We start from the raw sequence: 27,472 nt of genomic DNA, 5'->3' as shown, positions 1-27,472 counted from the left end.
CAGAACTCGGACTGCGGGCAAAGCCAAACACCTCCACCAGGGAGCAGCCTCGACAAAGAGCGTAGATACCGCACAGAGTTAATGGAGGAGAGGAATGAATCTGCCCACCCACGCCTTGGTAGTGGTACCGGTACTAAAGGAACCCGTTGTAAACAGTCGACTGGAATAAACCTCCGCATTGTTTTAATTTCTGCGTTACTTTAAACATTTATTCGTCCTCCGTGAAGCGTACGCCAAGAGGACACGGTGTCCAAACACACGTCGCTCCCACGCTGCAGTCATGGTAAGCGCAGGGACCCTCGTGTGTGGTGCACGTTGTCTGGCTGCCGGTAAATATATATAGGGCTACACAACCATGCAGAGGTAGCTAGCAATGTAGTGTTTCTATAGAGTTAGACAGTTAAACGTAGGGACGTAGCGGATTCACTTGTCTTTTGATTTATATTCATGTAGTTTTATGGTCTGGTACCATTTTGTTTGATTGTATTTGTGGGTCTGGGGACATGTAGCTTGTGTTGGTTAGCATGTTAGCTAAGACCAAGCTGTCCCCCCACGTGTACTGGGACTTCACACGCCCGACAACACAGAAAATAAGTTACAATTGAACACATATTGGCTACGTTTGGCTAAAGTTACAATTTAAACACTTGACTTTTAAACCAGTTTTGATAACTATTAGCTAGGTAACGTACGCACACAAACCCACAAGTCTCAAATTAATTATACCAAAATATACCAAATTAATTAGTTTATTGATATAGCTATGTTATGTGGATAGTTAATAACACAGAAGTTGTTTTTACATCCACACTCAGTCGTGAGGTTTATTTACAGGCGGAACCCGAAGTGAACCCGAAGGCTTATCCTCTGGCCGATGCCACCCTGACCAAAACCATCCTGGACTTAGTGCAACAAGCGTCCAATTATAAACAACTCAGAAAAGGAGCGAACGAAGGCAAGTGACCCGGATTTGTTTTGTTTCTAAATAATAACAATGCAATAATTTTAATAAAAGCAATAATGGTGTTTTTTGTCTTCCTTTCAGCCACCAAAACGCTCAATCGCGGCATCTCCGAGTTCATCGTTATGGCAGCTGACGCGGAGCCCCTGGAGATCATCCTTCATCTGCCTCTGCTGTGCGAGGACAAAAACGTCCCGTATGTCTTCGTGCGATCCAAGCAGGCCCTGGGCCGAGCCTGTGGGGTGTCCCGGCCCGTCATAGCCACCTCTGTCACCATAAAGGAGGGCTCACAGCTGAAGCCTCAGATTCAGTCAGTGCAGATGGCCATAGAAAGACTGCTGGTGTGATTGATGGTCTGGGAGCTGACCGGCCCATGTGGACCTGGGCCGTCCAGCTCCAGAGTCCAGTGCGGCCTGACTTCCCTGCTCAAGTACAGCAAAAAACAGGTTGTATGAATTACCGTTAACTGTTGTTCAAGCAGAAATAACTCTCAAAAGCGTGCCGGACTCTCAGCCTACGATCAGTGAGAGCTGGTACCACTGATAAACTATTATTTACAAAGTATAGGCTTGTGATTTAAATTTGACTTTTAATTTTCCTTTTGTCATGTCACAAGTGTTTTCAATTCATACACATAATTTTGTTTTTTTTGTTTGTTTTTTACTTTTGTAAAAACTTGTAATTGAACATGTGAATTCCATCTGATGATGCTTTTTGTTTTTAGAATAAAATCGGTTGATTACATTGGTCTTGTATGGTCACTTTGAAGCTAGAGAATTGAAACTTCCGGGCTTTGAGTGATAACGCCGTACACCTGGGCAGTACAACACCAGAATTTATAAAGAGTATATTTGAGTTCATTTCAAGCTGTCAAAAAGACTGTGTTTGAAATGTCTGATGTTATGCACAAATTCTGAGTGACATCTTCATAAATTATGAATACATATTTTAATAGCACAACCCAAACATCACTGACAAAATTTGAAGACAAAACACTATTCTAAAGGTTAAGGCCACATTTTTTTGTAATATTAATCGTGAGACCTAATAATAAATTTTTATTTGCAATTTGGAGTTACACTTATCAGACGTAATGGGAGACTTAATTAATGTGCTAATTTGTAGTGGTTTTGACACTGCTCATCTACTTGTGTAACTACAAAACAAATACCTGTAGGTGACACTAAGTTGGTAGATTCTAACTGCCCAATGCTGTAAAATCTATTCATTTTTATCAGAGTGGTTACTACATAAATTACAGATAACCCACTTCCATACAATGTCTAACACAAAAACCTAATAAATACAAAAACATACCATTCAAAACATGGTACAAAAATACTTCACATTTGTGACTGTTGAGGTGTGGAGCAAAACCACATTAGTATTTCACGATCATGAAATACATTGTGTTCAGCGCTAACACATAGAACCCTGTATACCAATGTTCACAGATTCAGAGGGGATGACGTACACAAGACTAGAACACACATCCAGACTGGCACATGACTGTTCATGGCCATCCCTCTGTGGAATGGACCCAGAGGACAGATTACCACACAACTAGTTTCTTAAGACCAGTCAGTGGGTCGGCACGTCCTATTCCACAGCCAAGTGGCAAACAGAACTACATCCAGCGGCCACTGCAACAGCGGTTCCCCTTGACCTTGTCTCGGGCCCACGCGGACGGCAGTCGCTGCATGTTGCGGGCAGATATAGTGTGAGGCTTAATGCACACAACCCTTGATGTGTTCAGTCCACCGGAAACTCCGTCTCGGAGCCGGCACCGGGACGGCCGGTCACGTGAGTGTCTTTCCTCAGCTGCAGGGACACGCAGCTCAGCCAGCTGCGACTGGTGGGCATTTCGCCCACAATCTCCCAGCAGTCCGTCTCGTCACAGTACCGCTCTATGGTGTCGTGGTACCTGGGGAGGAACGTATCATGACAGCTTTGAACCAACAGGAAAACAGAAGTGTGGGCCAAAAATTGCTTTTATATATACTTAAAAGAAGGGCTTTTCAGTATATATCTAGAAATAATATTTATATGGAAAGTCCAGCTGATCTATTATAACCAATAAAATATATTACACTAACAAAAACAACACACATGGCTTTTGGCCATCCGCATATGTGATGTGGCAAAACATGTCAGACCTGTCCCAGCCCTCCTCCCCGCCCAACACGTAGATTCGTCCGTCCACGACTGCCACGCCGGGCCGATAGCGCCGCTCCTTCATCGGGGCACACATGGTCCACTTGTTGCTTATCGGGTCGTAGCATTCCACTTTATCCGTGTTTTCCGTGGAGGCGTGCCAGCCGCCTTTGGCATAGGACGAGGAAACGAGAGGAAACGCTGTTGCTAAAAGCATGAACTAGGAGGGCACAGTAGAGCGGCAGCCAGAGTGTCTTTTACAGACGAAAAGGAAATGCCACTCAGTATTACTGGTGCAAAATCACAATTACAGCCAATAACTCAGACAGAAAATGCATCACCCCAGTTTTGCCTGTGCGGTCTACATTTGATTTTCACATTCGTTTTCCCACAGGTTATGGAGCCTGTAAATAATCTCATGTTCCCTGCACTGCACACATGTCTAAATGGGATGTAACGATATGCAAGTTCCATAACGTTATGCCCAAAAGTGCAAGTAAGATAGGCAACAAGATAAACGTGTTGACCTTTCACCTATGACATAGATCTTGCCCTTCAGGGTGCAGGCTGCGGAGCCAGAGCGGGCGATCTGCATGGGGGCCACTTCTGTCCACACGTGTGTTTTAGGGTTGTACACTTGTGCTAGGTCAGTTCCATCTCCATCTTCAAGAACAGCGCCACCTATGGATTAAGATTCCCTTAGTAATACGACCCCATTTTGAAAGAATTTACATTTCTTGTCTCTTCTCAATCACTTTGGGCTGCTGTGTATGACAGGTGCTATTCAAATGAACACACTCACTCTGGCTTGGCATCAAACACATCCATGGCGATCACTCGGCATGTCACTCGGTGTGACATCAAACCCTACCTGTGACATACAGTAATCCATCCAGTGCAACCACAGCAGGACTCGTGACTGCCATCTTGACTGACTCCACAAACTGCCAGGAGTTGGTGTGTGGGCTGTAGCATTCCACCGAGTCCAGGCGTGAGCGCCCCTCCCAGCCTCCCACAGCAAACACGTATCCGTCCAGCATCACCAGGCCTGTTACAACCAAGCGGACACAACCGGTTACACCACGCTAACCGGCCACAGCGCAGCACTCTGACACGGACCCGCCTGAAAGCTGAACAGGACATTCCATATTCTGCTCCGTTCCAAATGTTCACAGTTTGACGCACGACTGGGACATTCGAGACCGGAATAGCCGAGGTGTCATGTGGATACAACAATGTGCTTTCTTGCGTGTCAGTGCCAGTCTCACCTAGTTCGGATCGTGCCACGTTCATGGGGGCCATCTCCAACCAGGAGTCGAAGCACGGGTCATAGCGCCACATCTCCCTGCTAGCTGAGCCATCCGGGAACTCCCCCCCGGCCAGATACAGCATGGAACCTGCTGACACCAGTGTGGCGAGAAGAACAACTGTACTGACTACCGCTCAGAGTGAAAAAGAGTTCAACAAGAGAAATTAACAAAAGTCTTTTATGTTAGTCAAAACTGAAGTGCATAGTAGAACAGTTAGTGATTTATTGTTGTACTGCAATATGATGAAAATTATGTTTCCGAAAGAAACGGCGTGAAGTAGAGTTTAGTAGCAGAGCTCTGAGAACTCCATTTCCCAGGATGCAATGAAACGACCAATAAGGTCATGACCACACACTCACCGGACACCACCAAACCATGCTTGCTCACAGCGAAGGGAAGGCAAGCCAAGCTCTTCCACTGGCTGGTCAGGGGGTCAAAACTCTCCACGCTACGCAGCACAACCTTATCGTCCTCCCCACCTACCGTGACTATCACCTCCGCCGTGCCTGTCACTCACACACACACACACACACACACACAGGGGTGGTGCTCTTCAAACAGATGTGAAACTGCACTAAAAGAGTGTACTGTAACTGTAAACTGTGGAACCAGTTGTAAAATTCAGTTCATTCAGTGTGACCTGTACCAGTATTTATGCAAATGCTTGCCTTAAGTATATGTGTGTGTGTTTGTGATGATGTCTCTCCTGTACCCATGGCTCGGCGAGGCCTGGCCCGGGGACTGTACAGCTCTCCCCTGCGGTCCTGGAGCAGTAGGTAATCCTTGGCTTCTGATATCAGTTTCTGGCACTTCCGAGACTCCTTCACTACATCCAGAGACTCGATTATGTCATGGATGTAGTAAGGGCTGATCAGGGGTAGTCGGATGTGTTCAAGCACCTTCAGATCACAATCAAACATACAGAACTATTCTAGGCACCATGGCCACAAAATAACAACTGGCTTACAATAAGAGAAATGGGTTATGCACAACATGATCAATGCACCAGTATTACACCACCGAAATGTGTTTGAGCCCTCTGTGATTTCCCAAATCACTTGTTTATGTTTTCCATGTTGTTAGGCCTTGTTGCATGCTTAACCCCCCACCTCACCCCACCCCACCCCCAACACACACACACACACACACACACACACACACACACACACACACACACACACACACACACAGCTAGTGCAGCACGGTGCCTATTAACCACACTAATAGCATGGCCAGAGTAGCTGACCTTGACCAGACTGCCTTGGTACAAGTGACAGCTGATCTGTTTTGGCTTCTTCCCAATCTTGGACTGTCTGGATTGGGGGTCTTAACATGAAACTCCTTCCACACTGAGGCAGCATAGTGACACTGAACCACAGCCATCAAACGATTCAATCACACCAGAAGTACGTTCACTAATCCCCACTAGTGCTGCATAAAGAGACTCTGTTTACACTTGTTCATTTCATGAGACTAATATGGGGATTGCATCGCAGTAAGATTTCAGTCATTGGGTGAACTTGGAAAATGTTACCAGCTCCGGCATGTCAAGGAGAAAACTCCTGTGACAACAGCCAATAAGCATTTAGCACACCAACAGATTGTGTCCTTGCAGTCATGAATCACAGAGGCAACTTACTGACGATGTCCCATTATTCATTACCTTTTCAAAACTCTGCCTGCGGGAGGTGCTCTTCTCAAGCCAGAGCACAGCTGCCTCAAACACAGTCTCCTCCCTTGGTACATTGAGGTGGTCACTGGAGATGATCTCAGTAAGTTTATCAGCACACAGAGAGAGGAACTCCTCCTGTAACAGCCAGGCAAAACATCAAAACTGAACGTTCCTAGATTACAAAAACACGAGTCAGAATTTACGTACATTGCTTAAGATTTTAAAAACATTTTAGGATTTGTTTTTTGATGAGTCATGAATAATTCTGGCATGGGGGGGGGGGGTACTTATAGAGCATTTCACATCCACGAAACCTGTTAATCAACCAGCAAATGTAACAGGTGCGTGACATTATCAGAGTTACTGACTATAACACACATTTAATTACAGTTCAGGTAATCAGGCCTGTTTCTGCTCCAAGGAGAGCTGTGAGGAGACAGGCGGTGGCTTGCAGCATGGCCGGGGGTGTGTGGAGGGTGGAGGTGTGGAGGGTGGTGTGCCACGCCCACCTGCTGGCACACGCTGCTGAAGTGTTGCTGGATGTAGTCCATGCTGCGGCGCTCCAGCTCCCTGCAGGAGTGGGCCTCGGCGAAGCAGTGGATGCCCACGCAGTTCACCTCGTCCATCTGGCACTCCATGAAGCGACAGCAGGCCTCCCGCACCGCCATCACGTCCAGGAGGTTGGCGGCGGCCAGCAGGGCCTGAACGTTGGCCCTGGAGATCACCACCTCCGCCGTGTAGGCGTAGCTCACCAGCATGCCGATCATCTGCGGCTCCACCCCGTTGATGGCCACCCGCTCCTGCCGTGACTCCATCAGGTCGGTGGAGAACATGGCCTGCAGGTGGGGGGGATCACTCAAGGTCAACTAGAGCAGTGGAGATTCATATGTACCTAACTTCAAAATGCATGAAGCCTGATAGAGAATCATATCGCGGTGCAAGTCATCACTAAGTAGGGTAGACATGAAGTTCCCTACTTTGCCAGTGTAGCATGTACAAAACCTTCCCATCTTGAACCATGTGCCATCAGACACCATCTAAACCCCCCACATCTTATACACTAAATCTTGTGGTACAGAAAAAAATGTCAAACAATCAGACACTTATGATAGTATGATTTTGTGGCACACACTCTATAGTAAATTAGAGATCGTAAAGAAATTAGTACCATGAAGATGATGAAGATGAGTGTGGGGTGGGAGGGGGGCATGGTTAAGGGTGCCCAATAAAGTGGGGTGTGGCTAAGACGTTTCAAGGACACAACTTCACCTGAAAGTAAGAGCTGAAAGAGGCCAGCACGATGCGGTGACAGGGGAACTCCTGCCCTCCACAGCACAGGGTGACGTCACAGAAGGCGTTGTTAAGCCGGAGGCTGTTCAGACCTTCTAGCACCTTGTTGGGATGGCGTGGTTCAATGAACACATAGTCATCACTGTCCAGCGTTCGGGGTTTGGGGCCAGGCTCCTCTGAACACGGTGACAGGGGAACCATGGCCATTGTGGGAGAGCTAGTCAGCATATTCACAGCCATGATTTCCATTCTGACACTATTTCAGGCTGCAAGAGTGAAACATAAACGTCTTGAATGCATGGATGAAAAATACTGCACTAAATTTGTTAAGCAGACATATCTGACTGGCATACCGTAGGCTATTAAAAGGCGCAAATGCTGCAGCAAATATGATCACGGTTGTAATTATACCAGCATTGTTAGTTTCTAATCACTGCTCAAAGATGTCCTAACAGTTTTAAGATTTGTTAGTCTACATTTTGTTAGTCTACAAAGTCTACATTTTCTTGAGGATGAATAAACAGCACGAATGTACGCGTATTTAGGTATTCTGTTTTATTTAAACAACTTCAAAATGTTTTTATATGTCAATAGAAACTGAGGGACACACATCTATGGTTACTTACGGTGATTACTGCTCTGTATCGAGTTTATTCATCCATGCGCAATGGATGCCATAAAATGGGTGGGCACCTGTAAATAATCCTCTTCTAAGAAATCATCTGCTTCAAAAGCACATGTAACACACTATTTATACTTGCGCTGTTAATGTAGGCTGCACATTAAAGTGAAGACCGAAAATAAAACGAGTAAAATCGATCATAAATAGATTTCACAAGTAGCCTCCGTTTAATCTCCTGACCCAGTGGGAGTTAACTGGTCACTCCAGCTGACCCGACAGTTTTGCGCATACATGTTCGATTTTATCCTTGTTTACTTGTGCCGACTGTATAAAACATGCACAAAATCACAACCATGACAACAACCATGAGGGCGTAACATGGTCTTACCTGGAAAAAATTATGTAGTTAACAAGAAAAAATAAAACCTGCATATCTCGACCTCGAATTATTTGCGAGTCGTGACGCCATTTCTTCTTCACTGAAAACATGTAGAACTAAGTATTGAAACATGACTCTATATCGCCACCTACGGCTCTGGAGGATTCCTTCATTGATTATACTGTTAAGTCTTCGTAAGAAAATATTCCACATATTCCGCATGCGCATGCACATGCACATACTACATTTAATATAATTCCCTTCTTAAGCTTTTTATTTGTGTATCGTTTACACATATCAATCAATTAGCTCATCAGATAATCCGAATATATAACTCTGTTGTTTCTGCTCTATACCAAGGGACGGAGACGAAACTTTTAAATAGTGGTTACCCCACGGCACAAAAAGGCTATTGCTTTTTATAACAACAACCGTTTCTAACAACAAAACACAAAACGCACATTTAGTTTTGTTCTTTTTTTTATTGGATATTTAATCATTTCCAGCTTGATTTCCAAGCATTCAAATCGACTACATATAAACCAGATAAATAGTCTAACCAAACTAAGGTCTATGTATAAATGGCAAGTAGTTCTGATTGTGATTTTGCAAAATGTTAAAACCAGAATATATATTTAATTGTCCAGATAATAAATAAATGCAAGTCAAGAGTGAATTGGTTATTCAGTAAACAAACAAAAAACAAAACACTACAAACAATGAAGGATGGTTTCAGCTTCTTTACTTATTTCTGTCAGAAACACCATTCAACATCCAACTAGTGCACATGGATGCCATCACATGACTGTATTTAAAAATCCAACAAAGAAATTTTAAGCAAAATTAAATGATATATGCCTTTAAAACAAGATTTCATAATTTCAAAAATCTGAGTCTTATTTTGCAAAATCATTTAAAAATTAAAATTACAGAAACATCTATGAATAAGCAGGTTAACCATTTAAGGAGTCTCATCTGAATGACTCTGAAAATAGTCATGTATAAGGGGTGATAATCTATCTTTACAGAAAGGTGTCCTTCATGACACCGGGTTGCTCCAGAACCAATTTCCTTCGAGCTGCTGCTTCTAGAATCTTCTTGCGAGGCCCCAGCTGAATGCGGATGCTTTTAAGATCATCATCTGAGCAGAGCATGAGGGCTTCCAGGTCTAACTGCTCACGAACAAACACAGGGGCAAACTCCAGCAGGTTCACAGAGGTGAGGAAGGCATCCAGAGGTGTGGTTTCCTCATCATCCTCATCCAGTCCAATTTCCTCCTGCTTCCACGGTAACTGTGAGTAGTCCTCCAGTTCATCTTGCTCTGCCTCAAACACTTCCTTGCGGATCAGGAAGCCCAGGTCCTCTGTATCTCCACCTATGAATTCATCTGGCTCAACGCCCATTTCCACTGAAAAGTTCTTTCGGAAAACCATGTTCCCAAGGCCAGGCCTATTGAATATGGACTCCTTCAGCTGATCTGCACTTTCTTCATCCTCATCTTTAAAACCACCCATTCCATCTTCATTCTCTTCATCTTCATCCTGCTCGTTGAAGACGTCCACAAAGTCAGGCTTCTCTGTGGTTCCGTTATCTTGTTTTTTGTATATGACATTGCTGTCCCCTTGTCTCGGCGCAGTACCTTTGTCCTTCCTAAGCTTCTTCTGGAAGGTCCCTTTGAGTGTCATTTTGATGGATCCAGACATGTCTGCAGCGATGGGTTTTGACAGCTGCTTGTCGCCGCTCATGGTCACCGAACCACTTCCTGTGTCATCGGGGACAGAGCCTCCGCTGCGGTACATTTTGTCCATCTTACTCTGATGCCTCTTCTTCACCTTTTCACACAATTTCACTCTCTGCTCTGCATCTTTGACGGCCTGCTTCTTCAAGCGTGCTACTTTTTTGCTGCTCTGGCCGGTTTGCTGGGAGGCGGCGTTGTCTAGAAAGCGTACACAGCTCATTTGGTCCCGAGAGGCAGCAACATCCATAGGAGAGTGGAAGTCATTGTCCAAAGCGAAGAGATTGGCCCCAAAATTAACCAGGAAGCTAAGTATGTCCATGTGGCCGTTGGTGGCTGCATGGTGTAAACATGTGTTTCCCCAGATGTCACTTTTGTTGGGATCTCCACTGTAAAACAGAGCCATGAAACATTGTTGAGTTGTTAAGAACACAAATCAATGCATGTTCTTTCACTCATATACCTCAGATTCAATTATAGCTGCATGTCATCTATAGAGTGGGCAGTCATGGCGTAGCAGTTAGGGAACTGGTCTTGTGACCGGAGGGTCGCAGGTTCGATCCCCAGGCCATGACTGAGGTGCCCCTGAGCAAGGCCCTTAACCCTCAATTGCTCACTTGTATAAAAAATGAGATAGAAATGTAAGTCGCTCTGGATAAGGGCGTCTGCCAAATGCCGTAAATGTAGAGTTTATTTATGTAAACTGATATTGCCATGTAATTGACATACCTATTGTAGTGTTTACTAGCCAACTGTTTTATCATATATCTCTGATTTATTATTGTTAATACATTGTGACCAACATACAAGTTAATATGTAATCCATTAAGAGTGAAAGTCCACATGCATACACCAACCATGTATCTAAAATGCCTACTGCAATATCAGTAACACCTTATCTCTATATACACCATGACATAGTACCATTGCTAATGTCCAGGATGAAACAATAGTTCAGTGCTGATAACAAATGAGATTTCCATAAAACCAATTACTTCTTAATTTATAATGTTATCTCATTATAAAACATGGGTTTTATGGTTTGTTTCACATTTATATAATTCCCTTGACTATATACCAGGCTTCATTCATGGAACTGTCAGGAGTGGAGAGAGCAAAGATTGATTATGAAAAGAGAGAAGACAACAATCTCTGACAATGCTCCACAGAAATTATACATTGGAATTGCCTTTGTATTGTAAAAGACTTCAAGACTCAATTTCAACTTGTACATAGTGTATCAAACTGGATTCATGCTGGGTTATAATTTTTATAGATCACATACAAACACACTACATTCCTTTGTGAGGAGGTGTAATTAAGGCAACCTTTGTACTTAGTAAAATATTCTGAAGAAACAGAATGCCATTTCTGAGCACATCAAGGACACACATTTGTAAATTTAGTTTATTTACAGGTTTATAGAGTATCGACTCTCATAGACTTTCATAAGGAATAAAATCATTGTCTTGCATTATCTCTAAAACTCTAAAAACTCGACAACTTTTTGACAAAAAAAAAACATCCTGAATCCAAGAATTTGACACAAAAACAGTAGTAATTGTAACTAACCTGAGTGATAAATAAAGGTTTTATTGAGTTTGTTTGTGCGGGGGAGTACTGGCTTGGCTTTTCTCCCCCTTTTTATACTTTTCTCCCTATATGTTTCTCTCTGTGTTGATTAACCTAATAATGAAATCATATTTAGTAAGCATTACTAAAGCCTAATTCATAAATAACTCTCATCACCGATTATTAAGGGACTTTTGCATTTTACTCATTTCAGTGAACGCAGCAGCAACCATTTGGATATTGTGGTAGGCTAAAATATATAAAGACTTTTACTTTATAAAATCTAAAATATTAAGCTTCACGAATTCTCAACAGCAGATTATGACACTTACCCTCTGCTGCATATAAGCTGAAGAGCTTCGAGGCGTCCATGATAAGCAGCCCATAGAGTCGGTGTCATGCCATCCTCATCAGGGGTGTTCAGATCTTTTCTAGTGGCTTCTTTTAAGAGGTCCAAATAGCCATCAATAGCTGCTTTATGGTATCTTGACATGGCTGAGATAAATATGTTAGCTTTGAACAAAATATATATATACACAAGTGTACACCTTTAAAAGAACATCCTTAGACCTTTCTCTCTTCAGAAAGGAGAAGGAAGTGTGGATGAGTTGCCCAGATGACCAGGTGTCCAACATCATTAACACTCAGTTGGAGCAATAAACCAAAGTTCACTTTTGGCTGTGTGATTCTCAAGAGCTCACAATGTTGGCTCGCTCAGTAGAAGTAATAGTGTAAAATAAATGGACGTGTAACATTTGCCACAACAATAAATACATTTTAATTCAACCAAATGTACAAATGTTCCAAATGTGTTATTAAAAACTGAATTACAAAATTTAATGAAGCTATTTCTTGTTTACAATAAAAACAATATCTCATTTTACATTCTCTTCACACATATTTGGAGTATCATGTCTGGTAGGTTACTGTAAGATGGTAATTTGAATTTATACATTCTTAGAGGTCGAAGCAACTGTTAAAGCAACCATAGCTGATATGAACACCAACACTTGATAATGATAATATTGGTACATTATAGCTAAAAAATATTTTTTGTTTTGATGGGGAAGTTGCTGTTTTGCATATGGTGTGTGTAGGCCTACATGCGCAGAAATTACAACGATTTAGGCTACTCTATTAATATTGGAGACTTATGGTCTTATCTGGTATCGGAATCGGTTTGGAGATAGTTGCACTGGTAGTATTACATGGACTTGGATCGAAAACAACAGTGATGCCACCAATCACTAATATCTCCAAATAGACTATTGTGCACTTCTACCTTATAATACATCCAAACGGCAGATGGCGATGAAGAACACTGAGCTCTCCAGTAATATCGCCGTACAATCATGCGGAAATATACTGTATCGAAAATGTTCACTTGTGTAGTTTGACCACTGCTGTCATTCGTGCCAATGCTTTGCCATGAACCAGTGCTTTGAAAAGTCTATCTAATTCCGTCTCACCTTTTAAAAAGTCGAATTAATAACCTTCATTGTAGAGCCAAGAAGCAGAAATGTCTGACAACAGAGGCTCAGCCGTCGGTCTCCTGTCGTACGACACTCTCGTGCACGCCGTTGCAGGCGCAATGGTAAGATGCCAACACAACCCCAGCTTTACCTTTATTTATTATCGCAATATTTGCAGTCAGTTTAACGTGTATGACATGTTTTTATCCTTGAAATGATGTACATGTACAAACACCGTATGTATTTTCCCCATTTAAACAGACCATGATCGTTAGTGTGGTTAGCAGGCTGTCTAAAAAATTAATTTAGGCCGAATTATTGCCCAAATGCTACTATAGAACCAAGAGAATAATCTAGATGAATCTAATTCACGATATACAGCTGCACTCAGTATTACCGGCACTGCATAATGCACCTGTTCGCTGTGTAAGATCGTGGTGACAGCATTCAGGTAGGCAGCGTTAGTGCAACACAGCCTCGTCCTTCATGTCATTACGAGATTCAAAATCATGCAGCATAAGCAGTTTCTTACTCAAATATGTACATAATCGGTTTCCCCCTATGATTACTAGGGGGGCTGTGATGCACACATGCCCAGAGCGGTGGGCAGCCCTAGCAGTTGGGGTTAGGTGCCTTGCTCAAGGGCACCTCAGTCATGTATACAACCTAACCCTGATATTTAATGTATTTCCTGATTCTGAATTCGTCATGATTTATCATCTTAAGATTCTTAAAATCCTAGTTTTCAGTTACAATAAGGAAAACAACTAAGTTTACGTTGATCACAGGGCAGTGTGACGGCCATGAGTGTTTTCTTCCCATTGGACACAGCCAGAATCAGACTGCAGGGTAAGAGGTTGACATGTCACTGATTATAGCACTTTTACAACTGTGACTTTGATCTTCGGGGGTCGTGAATTCAGTTCATCGTCGTTTATTTCTTATCGTTATGCATCCATACAACTGCTGTGGTTCAGTGGATGAAAACCGAAAGTCTAAATCCACCCCCGTCATCCTGGCTGAGATAGCAAAAGAAGAAGGCCTGTAAGTGTTCTGTGGTATCAACTAATCCATGAAATCTTTCTATATACTGTCAATGACGCATATACACATTACTCCTTATTTCCTTTGTGATTTTGCAGAATGGCTCTCTATCGTGGCTGGTTTCCTGTAATATCTAGCCTGTGCTGTTCTAACTTTGTCTACTTCTACACTTTCAACTCACTGAAGCGAATCATGGTCACGGGCGAAAGGCAGTCCAGACCGGGCAAAGACCTCATCATGGGCTTCATCGCAGGTGACCAAGCAGGACACACAGATTGTTCTGCAGTGTAGCTTACTCTGTAGTAACGAAGGTTTTACAGTGGCACTGGTTGATAACATCCTTTGACCTGAGATAGTTAAGGGCTAATTGTGTGGTTGGCACTTTACCTCTTGTAACGACTATGAAAAAAAATCAATTGGGCCAACATAAAGGCAATAGGCCACATGCTAATAGGAGTATGACGTGGTGCAGTTCAGCCCTGGGGGGAATGGGACATTAACTCGGTGGCTGCTGATATCTCCTGCAGGAGCTGTGAACGTGCTCCTCACCACGCCCATGTGGGTGGTGAACACTCGTCTGAAGTTACAGGGAGCAAAGTTCCGGAATGAAGACCTCCACCAGACCCACTACAAGGGCATTTTTGGTCAGTCCGAGGAACACAGAACAACACCTTACACAATCAGTACTTCACAGAGGTGCAGACTTTCAATAGACATACGCACCTCTCCCAGAAAAAAAGAAAAAAAAGTGTTTAAACATGTTTGTCTCGGATACACTGGTTGATCCTGTAGCTGCTATAGAAACCTAACATACAATGGCCAGTAGAAATCTCAGGACATTTTTCGGGCTCCCTTCCTAGATGCGTTTTCTCAGATCATCGCCAACGAGGGAGTGGGGACCCTGTGGAACGGCACGCTTCCCTCTCTGGTGCTGGTGTTCAACCCAGCCGTGCAGTTCATGTTCTACGAGGGCATGAAGAGGAGGGCGGTCCGGGGGGGAAAGAAGGTGTGCACGCGCCACGCCAGCAAAAGAATCACGAATCATGAATTGGGAATCATGAGTGGTTTCATGACGCACTGGATCTTTTCTCAAGGATCATCAATGTATGCATGTATGTGTTTCTACTGCTTAACTGCGTGTTGTTTTGACTGCCTTTCAGGTGTCTTCACTTGAGATCTTCCTCATCGGTGCCATCGCCAAAGCTATTGCAACATCTGCCACGTATCCACTGCAGACCGTTCAGGCCATTCTGAGAGTAATCAAATGTCTTATTACCTTATTAGCTTTGGCTATGGGGTTCACATTTACATCAGAGTTTTAGTTCTGAGATAACACTATTTACTAATGTGCCATCATCTCCGTTTCTCTTTCAGTTTGGCCAGTGTAAGTCACAACAGACTGGGGGTCTCCTAGGCAGCCTGCGCAATGTTCTGTACTTACTAATGGACAGAATCAAGTAGGTCCATTTAGGTGCTGCCACATTCAAATAAAATGTTTTATAGGGGTGTAACAAATGCACACAAATCATAGTACCCTCCAATTAATAGACATTAGGAGCAGATGCTTTATCATCAAAATATTCTGTAAACAAAATGTATCACCCTATTTTAACCAAGTGAACGCATTCCTCTGTTTATAATAACAGCCTCGTAATAGGTCAAGTGCGACCTCTGGTGTTCAAAAAATGCAACTGCATTAGCATAATAAACAACGTCGTATCGTACATTTCTTCATGGCGATGTATCTTGTCATGATGCATCGTGACATCCCTACAGATAACTTCTTTCATAGATGGACTACACTGTTGTCTCCGCCCGTGTGCCCTTTTCAGGCGAAACGGCGTGCTTGGGTTGTACAAAGGTCTGGAGGCGAAGCTCCTGCAGACGGTGCTGACGGCGGCCCTCATGTTCGTGGTCTATGAGAAGATCGCTGCGGTCACCTTCAAACTGATGGGCCTCAATAAGAAGCTGAAGCACTAAGAGCTGCGGCGTGAAGAGTAGTCCTGAACCTAACCAGATGTACTACCTCTCTAACCTGACTCAGGCACACGCCACGTCCTAGCCATCCTCCCTGTGCTGATGTAGGTCAATCTGGCTATGGCTTCAGTCCATCTGTGTCTTATTACTGTCTACTCAAATGCCTTTTGGTTTCTTAGTTTCAGGGTTTTCGTCTTTACTGTGAGATGTCATGGCTGAAGGGGTGGCCTCAGGAGAAAATGGCCTTTTCTTACTGCAGGGCTGAATGGTTCCGAGTAGGGGAGATGAGCAGGCAGCCATGCCAGTTGCGTTTCCACATGAACATGGTTTGGTAGAGAGCAGTTACGACCTTGCTTAGCACGTTTCGATAACTGCTCAGAGCTGTAGAACTGTGTGATGGCTTAAAGAAGTGCTCTGCAGTCAAAACTCAAAATTTTGGCGAGGGTTGTCTGTCCTCATCACCTCCTCCCCAGACTCATGTGGGTTGATGGGCTGAGGACACTGAACCCACACAAATGAGCACAGAATTAAACTTTGACGTTGGCAAGCAGCTTCCTGTAACTACATTGTAAGCTGAACACCTAACGTGTTCTTTTGCAATGTTTGGCAATTATAAGCCAGCTGATGTGGATTTTATAACTCTCCGTGTTAGCTAGATGCATCACATCACATGGGGACTCCCATGGACTTAGCAGCTGTTTGGCCCTCAACTGGAAAAAGAGGTAGTCATCATAGTTTTGACATTAATTTTTTTTATTAATTTGAAAATAATTACAATATTTATTTACTTCCAGTTTTTCACATCAATTGCATCCTACTACATTTTTAAAAGTGTAATGTTTCTCATAATCAGGATATAGAAATTAAATAGTTTTTTGTATCCAATCCTAATTTGGGCCTCACACAAAACTTGAAAAGGGAGATTATTATATTTCATTACATGTCCTCTGACATGAACAAGCAGTAGTTAACAGCTGCACTGACGATATTTGCAGTGTTTACAACAATTAATATTTACAGTGAACATTTTAATGCAAGAGAATGGAAGCCACATTTTTCATCCAAATGACCTGCTGTGGTTTATATAAAGTCTTAGCTGATAACTCTAAACCAGGTAATTGGTATTTAACTGCATTATATATACTGCAGTATATCATTCTAACTGCAACTTAAGTTGCCAGTGTAAAGAAGATTAATGTTATAGATATTGTACTTTACATTGGATTTAAAGTGAAAATTATTTTTGAGTCTACATATACATTAAATGCATTTTGATGTAATGGCGGTAAACAGATTTTAGATCTAAAATTCAGCAAAATTAAAGCCAAATTATTTACATCACATAAGTAATTATTACATCACTTTTGTCCAACAGAATGCCATCTGTTGTCCAAAGTCCGTCCTATTATGTGTCTAGTGGGAGATCTTTGTACAACATTAAAGCAGTGTACTTCAGTTTAAACAGGTCGACCTTCATGGTTGCACATGTTAAGTGATCGTCCTTTTATTTTGGTTGTATTGTTTTTACATACTAAATTTACTTGAATTTTTATATACTAATTTACTTGTTTACTTGCTTTGGGCAATGTGAAATGAAGCCTGATATGAACTGTAATAAAACATACCTTGAACAAAAACCTTGTTTTTACACTTATGAGTTAACACAGAAATATCAGTTACAGACGTCACCTGAACAGTGACCTTAAAAGATGCTCCCTTTAGTACAGATCAATTGATTTTCATAAAAGAGGAACTTGACCATTTATTTACTAGTTATTCTTGTGTGGCTTAATATTATGTGGTGACCATGATTTATAGTAAAACTGATGATAGTTTAGATAAAACATCAATCTCTTTAGACAAACAAAAACACACAAAAACAAATTGTTTCTGACAGCAAAGCCAAGGACTTTGATCCTTGGCACCGATCGACGGTCCTGGTTGCATCCTTTGCTTTTACACACAGAAAGGCTTAGCCAGCTTCTGCCATTATATATGCACAGATCCCAGATCAGTCTTAAGGGCTGCGTGCCTCAGGCACAGTGGCTTTCCATGCCCTTCACATACCAGTCTGGGAGGAATGTGTGCGGAGTGTCTCTGTGTACAGAAAACGTCACGTCTCTGTGTGGTTCCCATGAAAAGAGGTACACCAATCTGGGAAGAAAAAAAAAACATTTCAGAGAAAAAACAGGGATGCATGTGTTTAGATTAGCAGAAAACAGAATTGAGTAAGTGATATAGTAAACCACACCTTGGATCATCCTCTTTTACCATGGATTTGACAAAGGACAGGAAATCACTACAGAAGTTCATACAGACTGTTGGCTTCCAGCAGTTGTACTCATTCTGAATGTGAAAACAGCAGAAAGCATTTTAAACTACCACTCACTCTCCCTCATAAAACAAGTACTGCACTGCAGTCAATTACTTCATTTTGATTTGGACCAACCTTGATGAGTTGGGATATGTTGGAGATGTGGAACGTCTGTACAGACACCACTATTCCATCCTGGTCTCGAAACCCAGCAACTATTCGTGGAACTCCAGGGAGGAATGACTGTGCCCACCATTTCAGCAACTTGTATCTATAAACATAATAATGTAAAATTATTTAAACCTTCAGTTATTGTTACCGTCATACTTATCAGTCCCGAGTCTTTATCCAGAAATTGTGTGTTAAATATCAAAATCATAATAAATAGTAGAAGAAGACACAGCACAGTCTTACAGATAAAAGTGTTGTGTTCATCTCCCACATGTGATGCCTTTCGTTAAATTTTGCTTTTATTTTGAAACAGAAGATTATATTTATAGCATTTGGCAGACGCCCTTATCCAGAGTGACTTACATTTTTTAATCTCGTTTTTTTTTTTTATACAAGTGAGCAATTGAGGGTTAAGGGCCTTGCTCAGGGGCACCTCAGTTATGGCCTCAGGTCTGGGGATCGAACCCACGACCTTCCGGTCACAAGACCAGTTCCCTAACCACCAGGCCATGACTGCCCGCAGATTAAAAACACAATCTCATTCTTCACCAGAGCAAATTGCACTTAGTAAAAAAAAACAAAGGCACACCTGTGTAAGTTACTGCGCTGTTTCGGAGTGCATATTTCAGCAGAGGTCTTGAGCTCGACATAGCAGGATGGAGCAGGGGTTTTGGGGTCTTTGTCCCGACAGTCCACCTCCCCAGAGAAGAGAAGCTTATGGTCAGCCAGACGAGTCTGGACCACAGTACAGAATGCCTCGTTTGTGTTGACCACACCGCCCTGGTCTGGTACACCATTCATGTCACCTAAATAAAGAAGATGGAAAATGTTTGTGAAAAATACAAGTTACACGGGTTATCAAAAGTAACATTTTGAAAAGGGAGAGATGTAATACCCGCACAGATGTACTGCTCAAACTTATAACCCCAGTACATCATCTCTTCTAGCCTCTCCGTGCGACTCTCTCGGGCACGTCTCGCAGCCTCCGTCTCCACTTCGCTGATGTAAATGGTGCCGCCGAATTTGGACGCGGCCAGCAGCCATCCCTCCTGAGTCTCGTATGGAGTGGTCAACAGCTTGGTTAAGTGCCCTCGCCATGTGACAAAGTCCACACCTAGCGCACTGAAAATGTAATGTGGTTCAGTGGTCCAGGCTTGGACTGTGAAAACACAGCCACAACATGGCAATGTTGTAAGGATGAGGACCACCACTGAATCATTTACATTTATGGCATTTGGCAGACGCCCTTATCCAGAGCAACTTACATTTTTTTAAATCTCATTTTTATACAAGTGAGCAATTGAGGGTTAAGGGCCTTGCTCAGGGGCACCTCAATCATGGCCTCAGGTCTGGGAATCGAACCCACAAACCTGCGGTCACAAAACCAGTTCCCTAACCACCAGGCCATGACTTAATCATATTATGAGTACATCCCATGATTCAGAGACGATCTTCTTACCATGAAGATGAGGAGGTAGAGGTTTCTGACTGGAGCTTGGTCCTGTTTTCCAAAATCCACCTCAACAAATGATCGAGTCCCTCTTTCACTCCGTCGTCCCTCTTTACGAAGCGGTCGCGATAACCGTCCCTCAGGTTGAAGTTGGGGCTTTTACCAGGCTCAACGTAGTAACGAAGCTGTCTGGCATCGTTAAAGAAGTTTCGTTCCGAGTCCAAGGAGAAGCAGCCCACTTCCACGGGCTGTTTGTAGACCGGGAACCTGCGCTCATACAGCTGTCTCCGCGTACTCAGGGACGGGGGGACCGAGGGAAGTACCTCACCCCCGGGCCGAAAGCGCTTACGGGGACACTCCATGTCGATAGCCAACTAGTCCCACAAAGCTAACGAGCTGAAAAGCGAAGTTGACTTACTAGCCAGTGAGCTATACTAGGTCTATTCAGATGATTTACTAGCCAACACTCGAGTAGCGAATTAACGAGTTTGGTACTTCAAACCTATACAAATAAATACATATATTCATATAGGCCTGCTAAGTGGCGTTGCTATCTAATACCAATATAGCTACATCGGTTGAGCAAGCTAGCTACTCAACCTAGATGTCTCACAGTTCAGACACAGAATTATAAAATAAAAATATCATTGCCCAGAATGCACATTCAATGTTGTTGAGACTTAAAACAATGTAAATAATACAACATGGTCGCAACTGTTTTAGATGGAGTTGCGCAGGCTATAGCACGGCGATAATAGTTTCGCTTTCAAAATAAAAGACCTCTTGCCAGACTACTGTTTGCATGTCTGTAACGAGAGGGTCGAGTTGGATGTTTAAATCTCCTCACTACAAATCGCAGCGAGACGCTCGTCAAGCATCTTGTGGCTAACCATCCCCTGCAGCTTATAAGAAAATTCCCTTCTCTTTTGGTTGCAAAAGTCATTTTGCATAACATTAATCCCTTAAACTATGGGATTAATTCACAGCTATAGGTATTCACAACAAGAGTCAGTGATAAACTGATAAACTGCCCTTTTAAAAAGTTGTTTTAAAAACTGCCTTAAAAAGTCCCCCTCATATACCACAATTTGGTGATTTGGTGAATTATTTCTATATTTCTATTATTTCTAAAATTATCTCCTTAGAGATTATATCTCTCGGCTGTCTTGTGAATGCCTCGGTATCTCCCCAGAAGATATAGAAGAGGTGGCACCAGAGAGGGAAACCTGGGCCTCTTTGCTAGGCTACTGCCTCCTTGACCCGGAACCGGACCCAGATAAGCAGAGGATAATGGATGGATGGATGTTGTATTAAGTGCTTCCTATACAACAGAGCGTTTCTAAAAGAGATTGAGGTTTTGTATATTATTTGAGGCACTTCAGGCCAGTATAATCTCACCAGGCCTGGAAGTTCTCCTTCCAGTATCATAGACTTTAGCATTACGTCTCTTTGTTTTCCAGACAAGTAGCCCTATGTCTGTTTCGTCTGATTTGTTTTTGACGCTTCCGATCTTGCGATCTCGCTACCTCATTCTCCCGTTCAGAATAGACTTTTAAAGAGAACGACAGGCTTTTTACTGATTTGAATATCGCGGCAGCACACCTAACCACACCCGTTTATCGTATATTCGGTGTGACCCAAAATCAGTCTTTCACCTAGCTCTGCTTTTGAGCGCACAAAAACAGCACCTAGAGGTACATGCAATGTTTTAAAAATGTTTTTGATTAATATGTGACTTTTCAGGTTTTTACTTTGTTTTTAACTTGAAATAGAATTTGCCAGATTATTCAGCCAAAGTCTAATTTGTAAAGCAGTACAAGTCTATTTTATTCTACCCTAACTTAATCTGAAAGAGTAGTAAATGTCCATAACTTACGTGTTTAAAATGTCTGGCCACTAGAGGGAGTACATAATACGATTAATCTCTCCACCTTTACCTGAATGGTTTGCTGAATGACAGATGTTCTGGTCGGTGGTAAAGCACACAACACATGTATACACTGAACTATATTTTCACTACCCATTACAATTTTTATTTTTAAAGGCGTTGTTTACATCAATTATCATTTCATATGGCCATGTGCTTGAAGTTTTTGTGCCATAAAATTGTGTAGGACCTACTTGTATTATGCAATTACAGATATGCATGAACTAGAACGACTACAGAGGCTCATATCACAAAGCACAGTGTCCAGAGTTAAGCATTCCTTTTCACATGTAGATAATATAGCAATCGAGATATACAAAAAAGAGATATCTCAATAATTTCCATTCATATACACCAACACATCACATAGAGTTGAACCATGAAAATAGTGTTATATACATTCCACGTTATGACCTCGTTATGTTATGGTAGAACACCACTCAAACTGACAACTCAATGAGCTACTGTATATATGGAAGCATGCCAGTCCATATATACAGTAACAGACTATGACACATTGTCTGGATTAAGTCCAGTGGTTTCCAGTTAGGACACTGGAGTGATGAATAATGAGATAGAAGCCATTTTCTTTAGCTCTGCAGAATAACCAGCCAATATTGTCATGAAATGAAGCTATATATTATAATTTATGAACTGTAGTACAATATAAATATATATTCTGCAACACTGAAATGTAAACCCATATTGTGGGTCATTGGCTCTTTTATTGGACTGTGGCATAAAAAGCCAATCCAACCTAAACAGAAAAAAAACAACAAACAGAAAAGCACAACAGAAACGTCTACATAGGTTAACACTGGAATACAGTAAAATCAAAGTACTGAACACAAGCCCATCTGTGAGATTGAGTTAAAAGGGGGACCAAATTCTATTACTACAAAAGAAGTTGGTATTTCTAGTTTGAATTTCCCAGTTGAGTAGCATACATTGTCACAATCTCTGCATTGTCAAATCTGCAGTTGTTGGAAAACTATGAATTTCAAAAATGCAACTCTCTTCTTTGCATTAGCAAAACAGCTCCTGAGATATTGCTAACCGTGGACTAAGATGCTTTGGAGAAAGTCGGAAGGCGCTCTTTAGCCAGCTGTTCATCCGATCCTGACTGACTCCCTGTGTGGAATTTGAGGTCTGAGGTAAGGAAGACGGGTTCAGGCAGCTGACACCTCCCTGTCTCACCCTCCTCATTCAAGCAGAGACTGGCTCACTGCGGGTGTGACTAGCAGACACATGTCTGAGATGCGCGTTTGTCACCTGGGGCCTCCGTGGGTCATTCGGGCTGAGGTGAGCTGGAACCCCAGGAAAACAGGCTGGGAAATCGATACCCAGAGTCCCTCCTCCCAGGGTCGGGAAGGGTAAGTGTCTCCGGGGCTGACTTTTTCCGTGGCCTGTCCTTGGGAACTGAGAGGAAGTCTGGGGCCTCGGTGGAGAGAGGGGTGGAGGGGGCGCTGGAGGGCCCGCTCCGGGCACAAGCCGGCAGGGGGGTCTCGCTGATGGAGATGGCCGGGGGAAAGGTGCCCAGTTTCTTATTGGTGGCCTCCTGAGTGGCACGCTCGTACTCTCTGACTTCCTCCATTGTCATGTCTGTAAGGAGACAAAAACGGTCTCTCAGTCCAACGCCCAAGTGGTCCAAGCCCCCTGCAACGCTTTACGTGAACACTAATAAGCAGTGATGGAAGGACAGCTCCTTTTCAGATGTGATGCAGATAAACAGAAGAATAATGACATCGTACAGCAATGTTGTGTCTGGTAGCCAGAGTAGGGGAGCAGATAAATGATGTAATGAATGACGCCCATGGTGCCTACATGGGAATAATCACATCTTTTCTTGCAGGACATTACTGTTAAACAGGCACTGAGATAGACAGGAGCAGACATACTTTAGGGCCAAAGTGTGTGGTATACAATTTGAGTCGTGTAATATAAAATGATAACACACACAGTTGATACAGGAGAGACCTCAAATTTTTAGTCAACATACCGATCCACTCATCCACCCAAGCAAAGGCTTGTCTGTGACCGAGTGACAGTACGTCCCTTATCACCTTGAGAGAGAGGTAAAGAGAGAGAGAGAGAAAGAGAGACAAAGAGAAAAACAGTGGTTAGGAATAGTGTCATTATTAACTCCAACCATTAAGGAAAGTGGTTAGGATAAACAGGAGTCTCTGTGAATAATGCAAATGGTTGGAGGTACAGGAGGAAAGGGATACTTGAAAGGGGCAAGCAGTGTTGGGGAACACTGGGGGAGGGGCTACAAGCAGCAAGCAGTGTTGGGGAACACTGGGGGAGGGGCTACAAGCAGCAAGCAGTGTTGGGGAACACTGGGGGAGGGGCTGAAAGCAGCAAGCAGTGTTGGGGAACACTGGGGGAGGGGCTACAAGCAGCAAGCAGTGTTGGGGAACACTGGGGGAGGGGCTACAAGCAGCAAGCAGTGTTGGGGAACACTGGGGGAGGGGCTGAAAGCAGCAAGCAGTGTTGGGGAACACTGGGGGAGGGGCTGAAAGCAGCAAGCAGTGTTGGGGAACACTGGGGGAGGGGCTACAAGCAGCAAGCAGTGTTGGGGAACACTGGGGGAGGGGCTGAAAGCAGCAAGCAGTGTTGGGGAACACTGGGGGAGGGGCTACAAGCAGCAAGCAGTGTTTGGGAACACTGGGGGAGGGGCTAAAAGCAGCAAGCAGTGTTGGGGAATACTGGGGGAGGAGCTAAAAGCAGCAAGCAGTGTTGGGGAACACTGGGGGAGGGGCTACAAGCAGCAAGCAGTGTTGTGGAACACTGGGGGAGGGGCTAAAAGCAGCAAGCAGTGTTGGGGAACACTGGGGGAGGGGCTAAAAGCAGCAAGCAGTGTTGGAGAACACTGTGGGCGGGGCCAAGCAGTGTCAGGGAACACTGTGGGCGGGGCCAAGCAGCAAGCAGTGGAGGTACCAAAGGTTACAAGGACAGCCAAAGACATTTGTAAGCAAAGGAGGGGAGAAACACCTTGTGCACAAACTGCTCGACACGCGTCTGGAGTCCCCAAACTTCGAACTTAACCGTCACCAGCTTATAAGAACACATGATGGGGTCCTGGGTGTCCCTCCAGCCCTCCTGCAGCAAACCACGCGCCGTCTTCTCCGACTTAAAACAGCGAGGGTCCTATGGAAGAGCGTTCGAACACTGCGGAAATGGCATAGGAACGGTTTCCTCCTGCAAGGCCGCCTCCTTCCATCCGGCTCAATACAATTACCGCCTCATAAGTCTCAGTAGGGCTTCTGCCTGCCCTGCACACACACACTCTGGATATAGATTTCCTTAGCTGCTCAGACGATATCTCACAGCATACTGTCACCACGCCCCATCTTCCGCAGGATGTACACGCTGCACGACAAACACGCCCCCTGCTCCGACATCAGACCCTGCTTCGTAACGAATGGCAGCGTTGATGGGAAGGCATTTTAGGGAGGACTCCTGCAGCGTGGCACAATAGGGGGTCCCTCTTTATCCTCGTCTCACAGACCTCCATTAACGAGCCGGTTTCTGTAAGCTAATGAGCCCCACTCGCACGTTAGGGAGGAGTTGTTAGAGAAGTAATCACCGTAATCACTGGGATAACTCATTCTATACAGGCAGGAAGGATGAAAGAATAGGGTCTGGGTTCTTTTAAAGAACTGAAGACCAGTTTTTTTGCTGTTCACGTGGCTCCATCATTATAACAATAACGTTCTTCATGAAACCCACATCCTATGTTGGTTTTCTATGGGATCTGCTGCTCCTGAAAGACATCACTTTCTTCCCATATATATTTGGAAAGATGTGGTTTTGGGTGCATTACCATACACTACAGATCAGGGCAGATTCAGGGCATACATAAACAAAACCAACGTTTGGAAAAGCAGATAAAAACAAGCTAGTGATTAGAGTATTCACTGATACAGAAGATGTTTCTCTCAAAGATTGACTCTGACTGATGTTTCGACATTCCAAGTGGAAGTGAGGCAGAGTGACTGTAACCTCACCCTTTTCAATACTAATTTTCCACAAATGTACCTTTGTGCTACTGTACCACTGCGATGATGCCCTATCAAAAGACCTTTCAGACAGTCCGTGAAAGAACATTTTATAATATTTGTTCCAGTTTTTCTAATGACGTCTGTAAAAGCAAAGAGAAATGATTAATGGTCTTCAACCTTTTATAAAAGGATAAAGGGATAAACCAGTGATGCAGAGTATTCTAAGTGGAAGACACAATCCACGCCAAAAGCGCCCCGTAACACGTCAGACGTCTGTTTGCACATCAGACATCTACAAATCATTCACAGCATCTCCCATGGGGAGTCACTTTTCATGAACTTTTGCCAATTATTAAATGCATAAGAAATATGATGCAAATAAACAAGGATCAGCACAAACCCTGGTGCTGAACTGGATGTGTGTGTGTGTGTGTGTGTGTGTGTGTGTGTGTGTGTGTGTGTGCGTGAGACAGTAATGAGCACCACCAGTGTCTGGGATGACACAGATCAGACCCAGCTACCCATTATAGAGAAAGTGATTGTCTCTCAGCTGAATCTGTTTAAGTCAGAAGCAGCCAGATGGTTTAATCCTCTGTTCTTCTGCTTTCCTCAACATCTTGCAAAAAGAAAAGGCTAAATAAAAGACAGAGGACACCCAGTAAACACATGCATTTCCCCCCTATGAACTTTTTACTAGCAGTTAAATTGTGAACGAGCATCACAACATGCTGACTGATGCAGGATCACAGCAAAGTACATGGGCCATGTATCTAGGATCAGCACCCCCATGGTCATTAAAACACATTTAAATGATATTTTATATATTAGGATATGAAAGGCAAAAACTGATCCCAGATCAGCAAGATTACTATGGAAAGTTGGTGTTCCATCTTCCCCCTTACCTCAGACTCTTTGTAGTAGCGCTCAGGGATTTCATCATATGCAATGTCAATAAAACACACCTCGGTGTCCTCGTCTCTGGGCTCATCAAAAATCTGAAGCAAAGAGTAAAGGAAACAAACTGTGTAAGGCAGTACTGCACCTTCAAACGGGTGTGTCCAACGTCCAATATGTGACCATAAAGCATCGGAGGCGTACTTACAAGGCACAGTTCTTATTCTGGCCACTAGGGGGAGCTCTGGGTTTCTGGCTGCATGACTAAAGGTGCAAGTAGGTAGAAGCGGACCTATTGCATAATGTGACGTCTCACTGCCACTTTTGCTCATGTTGAGCCTCCGGAGTGTTCAGAGACTAACAAAAGCTTTGAAGGTTTAGAGAGCGTCTCTGCATCAAAGCTTCTGTGGATAACGCTCACAAAACGGCAAGCGTTTGCGAGAGACCGAAGATCCTGTGGGCGTGGATCAAGAGCACAGCACTGCAGTCGCACAGGAAAACAAATGAGCCCAGACAGTGAGTAT

General features: G+C 43.4%; 6 protein-coding genes across 13 annotated transcripts in view; 2 read left to right on the top strand and 4 right to left on the bottom strand.

Moving 5' to 3' along the window:
- The first annotated feature begins 40 nt into the window (after window positions 1–40).
- Window positions 41–1,705, top strand: LOC143508392 (NHP2-like protein 1). Its single transcript, XM_076996856.1, has 3 exons — window positions 41–283; window positions 835–955; window positions 1,046–1,705. Exons 1-3 carry the CDS (start codon window positions 281–283, stop codon window positions 1,306–1,308), a joined length of 387 nt encoding a protein of 128 aa, XP_076852971.1. The 5' UTR covers window positions 41–280; the 3' UTR covers window positions 1,309–1,705.
- Window positions 1,706–1,890: 185 nt separating this feature from the next.
- Window positions 1,891–8,514, bottom strand: LOC143508390 (kelch-like protein 24). Of its 6 annotated transcripts, none has more exons than XM_076996848.1 (12): window positions 8,398–8,514; window positions 8,014–8,109; window positions 7,367–7,653; window positions 6,607–6,933; window positions 6,089–6,232; window positions 5,138–5,324; window positions 4,785–4,931; window positions 4,384–4,515; window positions 3,987–4,163; window positions 3,650–3,796; window positions 3,118–3,283; window positions 1,891–2,885 (listed from the first exon to the last, which is right to left on the bottom strand). In XM_076996848.1, exons 3-12 carry the CDS (start codon window positions 7,634–7,636, stop codon window positions 2,714–2,716), a joined length of 1,869 nt encoding a protein of 622 aa, XP_076852963.1. In that variant the 5' UTR covers window positions 7,637–7,653; window positions 8,014–8,109; window positions 8,398–8,514; the 3' UTR covers window positions 1,891–2,713. The 6 variants fall into 6 exon arrangements, with proteins under 6 accessions (XP_076852963.1, XP_076852968.1, XP_076852964.1 ...); XM_076996853.1 differs by having other exon boundaries at window positions 4,384–4,512; XM_076996849.1 differs by having other exon boundaries at window positions 8,014–8,112; window positions 8,398–8,484.
- A 463-nt stretch (window positions 8,515–8,977) lies between these two features.
- anks4b (ankyrin repeat and sterile alpha motif domain containing 4B) lies at window positions 8,978–12,320 on the bottom strand. Its single transcript, XM_076997508.1, has 2 exons — window positions 12,028–12,320; window positions 8,978–10,512 (listed from the first exon to the last, which is right to left on the bottom strand). The coding sequence occupies exons 1-2, from the start codon at window positions 12,186–12,188 to the stop codon at window positions 9,411–9,413; spliced, it is 1,263 nt and encodes a 420-aa protein (XP_076853623.1). The 5' UTR covers window positions 12,189–12,320; the 3' UTR covers window positions 8,978–9,410.
- A 705-nt stretch (window positions 12,321–13,025) lies between these two features.
- Window positions 13,026–16,891, top strand: slc25a17l (solute carrier family 25 member 17-like). Its single transcript, XM_076996847.1, has 9 exons — window positions 13,026–13,289; window positions 13,956–14,016; window positions 14,145–14,211; window positions 14,310–14,464; window positions 14,739–14,855; window positions 15,072–15,217; window positions 15,372–15,467; window positions 15,586–15,668; window positions 16,044–16,891. The coding sequence occupies exons 1-9, from the start codon at window positions 13,215–13,217 to the stop codon at window positions 16,189–16,191; spliced, it is 948 nt and encodes a 315-aa protein (XP_076852962.1). The 5' UTR covers window positions 13,026–13,214; the 3' UTR covers window positions 16,192–16,891.
- Window positions 16,892–17,256: 365 nt separating this feature from the next.
- On the bottom strand, window positions 17,257–21,136 carry dxo (decapping exoribonuclease). Of its 2 annotated transcripts, none has more exons than XM_076996845.1 (6): window positions 20,133–21,136; window positions 19,569–19,795; window positions 19,263–19,479; window positions 18,638–18,773; window positions 18,440–18,534; window positions 17,257–18,342 (listed from the first exon to the last, which is right to left on the bottom strand). In XM_076996845.1, the coding sequence occupies exons 1-6, from the start codon at window positions 20,483–20,485 to the stop codon at window positions 18,222–18,224; spliced, it is 1,149 nt and encodes a 382-aa protein (XP_076852960.1). In that variant the 5' UTR covers window positions 20,486–21,136; the 3' UTR covers window positions 17,257–18,221. The 2 variants fall into 2 exon arrangements, with proteins under 2 accessions (XP_076852960.1, XP_076852961.1); XM_076996846.1 differs by having other exon boundaries at window positions 19,569–19,728; window positions 20,133–20,261.
- Window positions 21,137–22,139: 1,003 nt separating this feature from the next.
- pitpnc1a (phosphatidylinositol transfer protein cytoplasmic 1a) overlaps window positions 22,140–27,472 on the bottom strand; it is a 38,334-nt gene continuing 33,001 nt past the window's right edge. For both annotated transcript variants that reach the window (XM_076996843.1, XM_076996842.1), the window contains exons 7-10: window positions 26,957–27,049; window positions 25,045–25,200; window positions 24,050–24,113; window positions 22,140–23,652 (exon numbers count right to left, since the gene is read on the bottom strand). In XM_076996843.1, the coding sequence (XP_076852958.1) occupies window positions 23,339–23,652; window positions 24,050–24,113; window positions 25,045–25,200; window positions 26,957–27,049 (627 nt within the window). In that variant the 3' untranslated portion in view covers window positions 22,140–23,338. The remainder of the gene's footprint in view (window positions 23,653–24,049; window positions 24,114–25,044; window positions 25,201–26,956; window positions 27,050–27,472) is intronic.

The sequence above is a fragment of the Brachyhypopomus gauderio genome, chromosome 2, assembly GCF_052324685.1.
Source record: "Brachyhypopomus gauderio isolate BG-103 chromosome 2, BGAUD_0.2, whole genome shotgun sequence".
Taxonomy (NCBI): Eukaryota; Metazoa; Chordata; class Actinopteri; order Gymnotiformes; family Hypopomidae; genus Brachyhypopomus; species Brachyhypopomus gauderio.
Note: the sequence above shows the minus strand (reverse complement) of the source record. Positions and strands in the feature narration are given on the sequence as shown.

What these genes read in the sequence shown, in the direction of transcription:
- LOC143508392 (XM_076996856.1), top strand. An exon ending in CAGAAAAGGAGCGAACGAAG is followed by an intron (nt 956 to 1,045) that starts GCAAGTGACCCG and finishes TCTTCCTTTCAG; the next exon opens with CCACCAAAACGCTCAATCGC.
- LOC143508390 (XM_076996848.1), bottom strand. Translation starts at nt 7,636, where the DNA reads ATGGAAATCATGGCTGTGAATATGCTGACTAGCTCTCCCACAATGGCC. An exon ending in CAGGCCTCGCCGAGCCATGG is followed by an intron (nt 4,932 to 5,137) that starts GTACAGGAGAGA and finishes TGTGAGTGACAG; the next exon opens with GCACGGCGGAGGTGATAGTC. An exon ending in CGTGGCACGATCCGAACTAG is followed by an intron (nt 4,164 to 4,383) that starts GTGAGACTGGCA and finishes TGGTTGTAACAG; the next exon opens with GCCTGGTGATGCTGGACGGA.
- slc25a17l (XM_076996847.1), top strand. Translation starts at nt 13,215, where the DNA reads ATGTCTGACAACAGAGGCTCAGCCGTCGGTCTCCTGTCGTACGACACT. An exon ending in ACGCCGTTGCAGGCGCAATG is followed by an intron (nt 13,290 to 13,955) that starts GTAAGATGCCAA and finishes CGTTGATCACAG; the next exon opens with GGCAGTGTGACGGCCATGAG. An exon ending in CCGTTCAGGCCATTCTGAGA is followed by an intron (nt 15,468 to 15,585) that starts GTAATCAAATGT and finishes TTTCTCTTTCAG; the next exon opens with TTTGGCCAGTGTAAGTCACA.
- anks4b (XM_076997508.1), bottom strand. Translation starts at nt 12,188, where the DNA reads ATGTCAAGATACCATAAAGCAGCTATTGATGGCTATTTGGACCTCTTA. An exon ending in CAGCTTATATGCAGCAGAGG is followed by an intron (nt 10,513 to 12,027) that starts GTAAGTGTCATA and finishes TCTGTTTTACAG; the next exon opens with TGGAGATCCCAACAAAAGTG.
- dxo (XM_076996845.1), bottom strand. Translation starts at nt 20,485, where the DNA reads ATGGAGTGTCCCCGTAAGCGCTTTCGGCCCGGGGGTGAGGTACTTCCC. An exon ending in CAGCGCAGTAACTTACACAG is followed by an intron (nt 18,774 to 19,262) that starts GTGTGCCTTTGT and finishes TTATGTTTATAG; the next exon opens with ATACAAGTTGCTGAAATGGT. An exon ending in GTAAAAGAGGATGATCCAAG is followed by an intron (nt 18,343 to 18,439) that starts GTGTGGTTTACT and finishes TTTTCTTCCCAG; the next exon opens with ATTGGTGTACCTCTTTTCAT.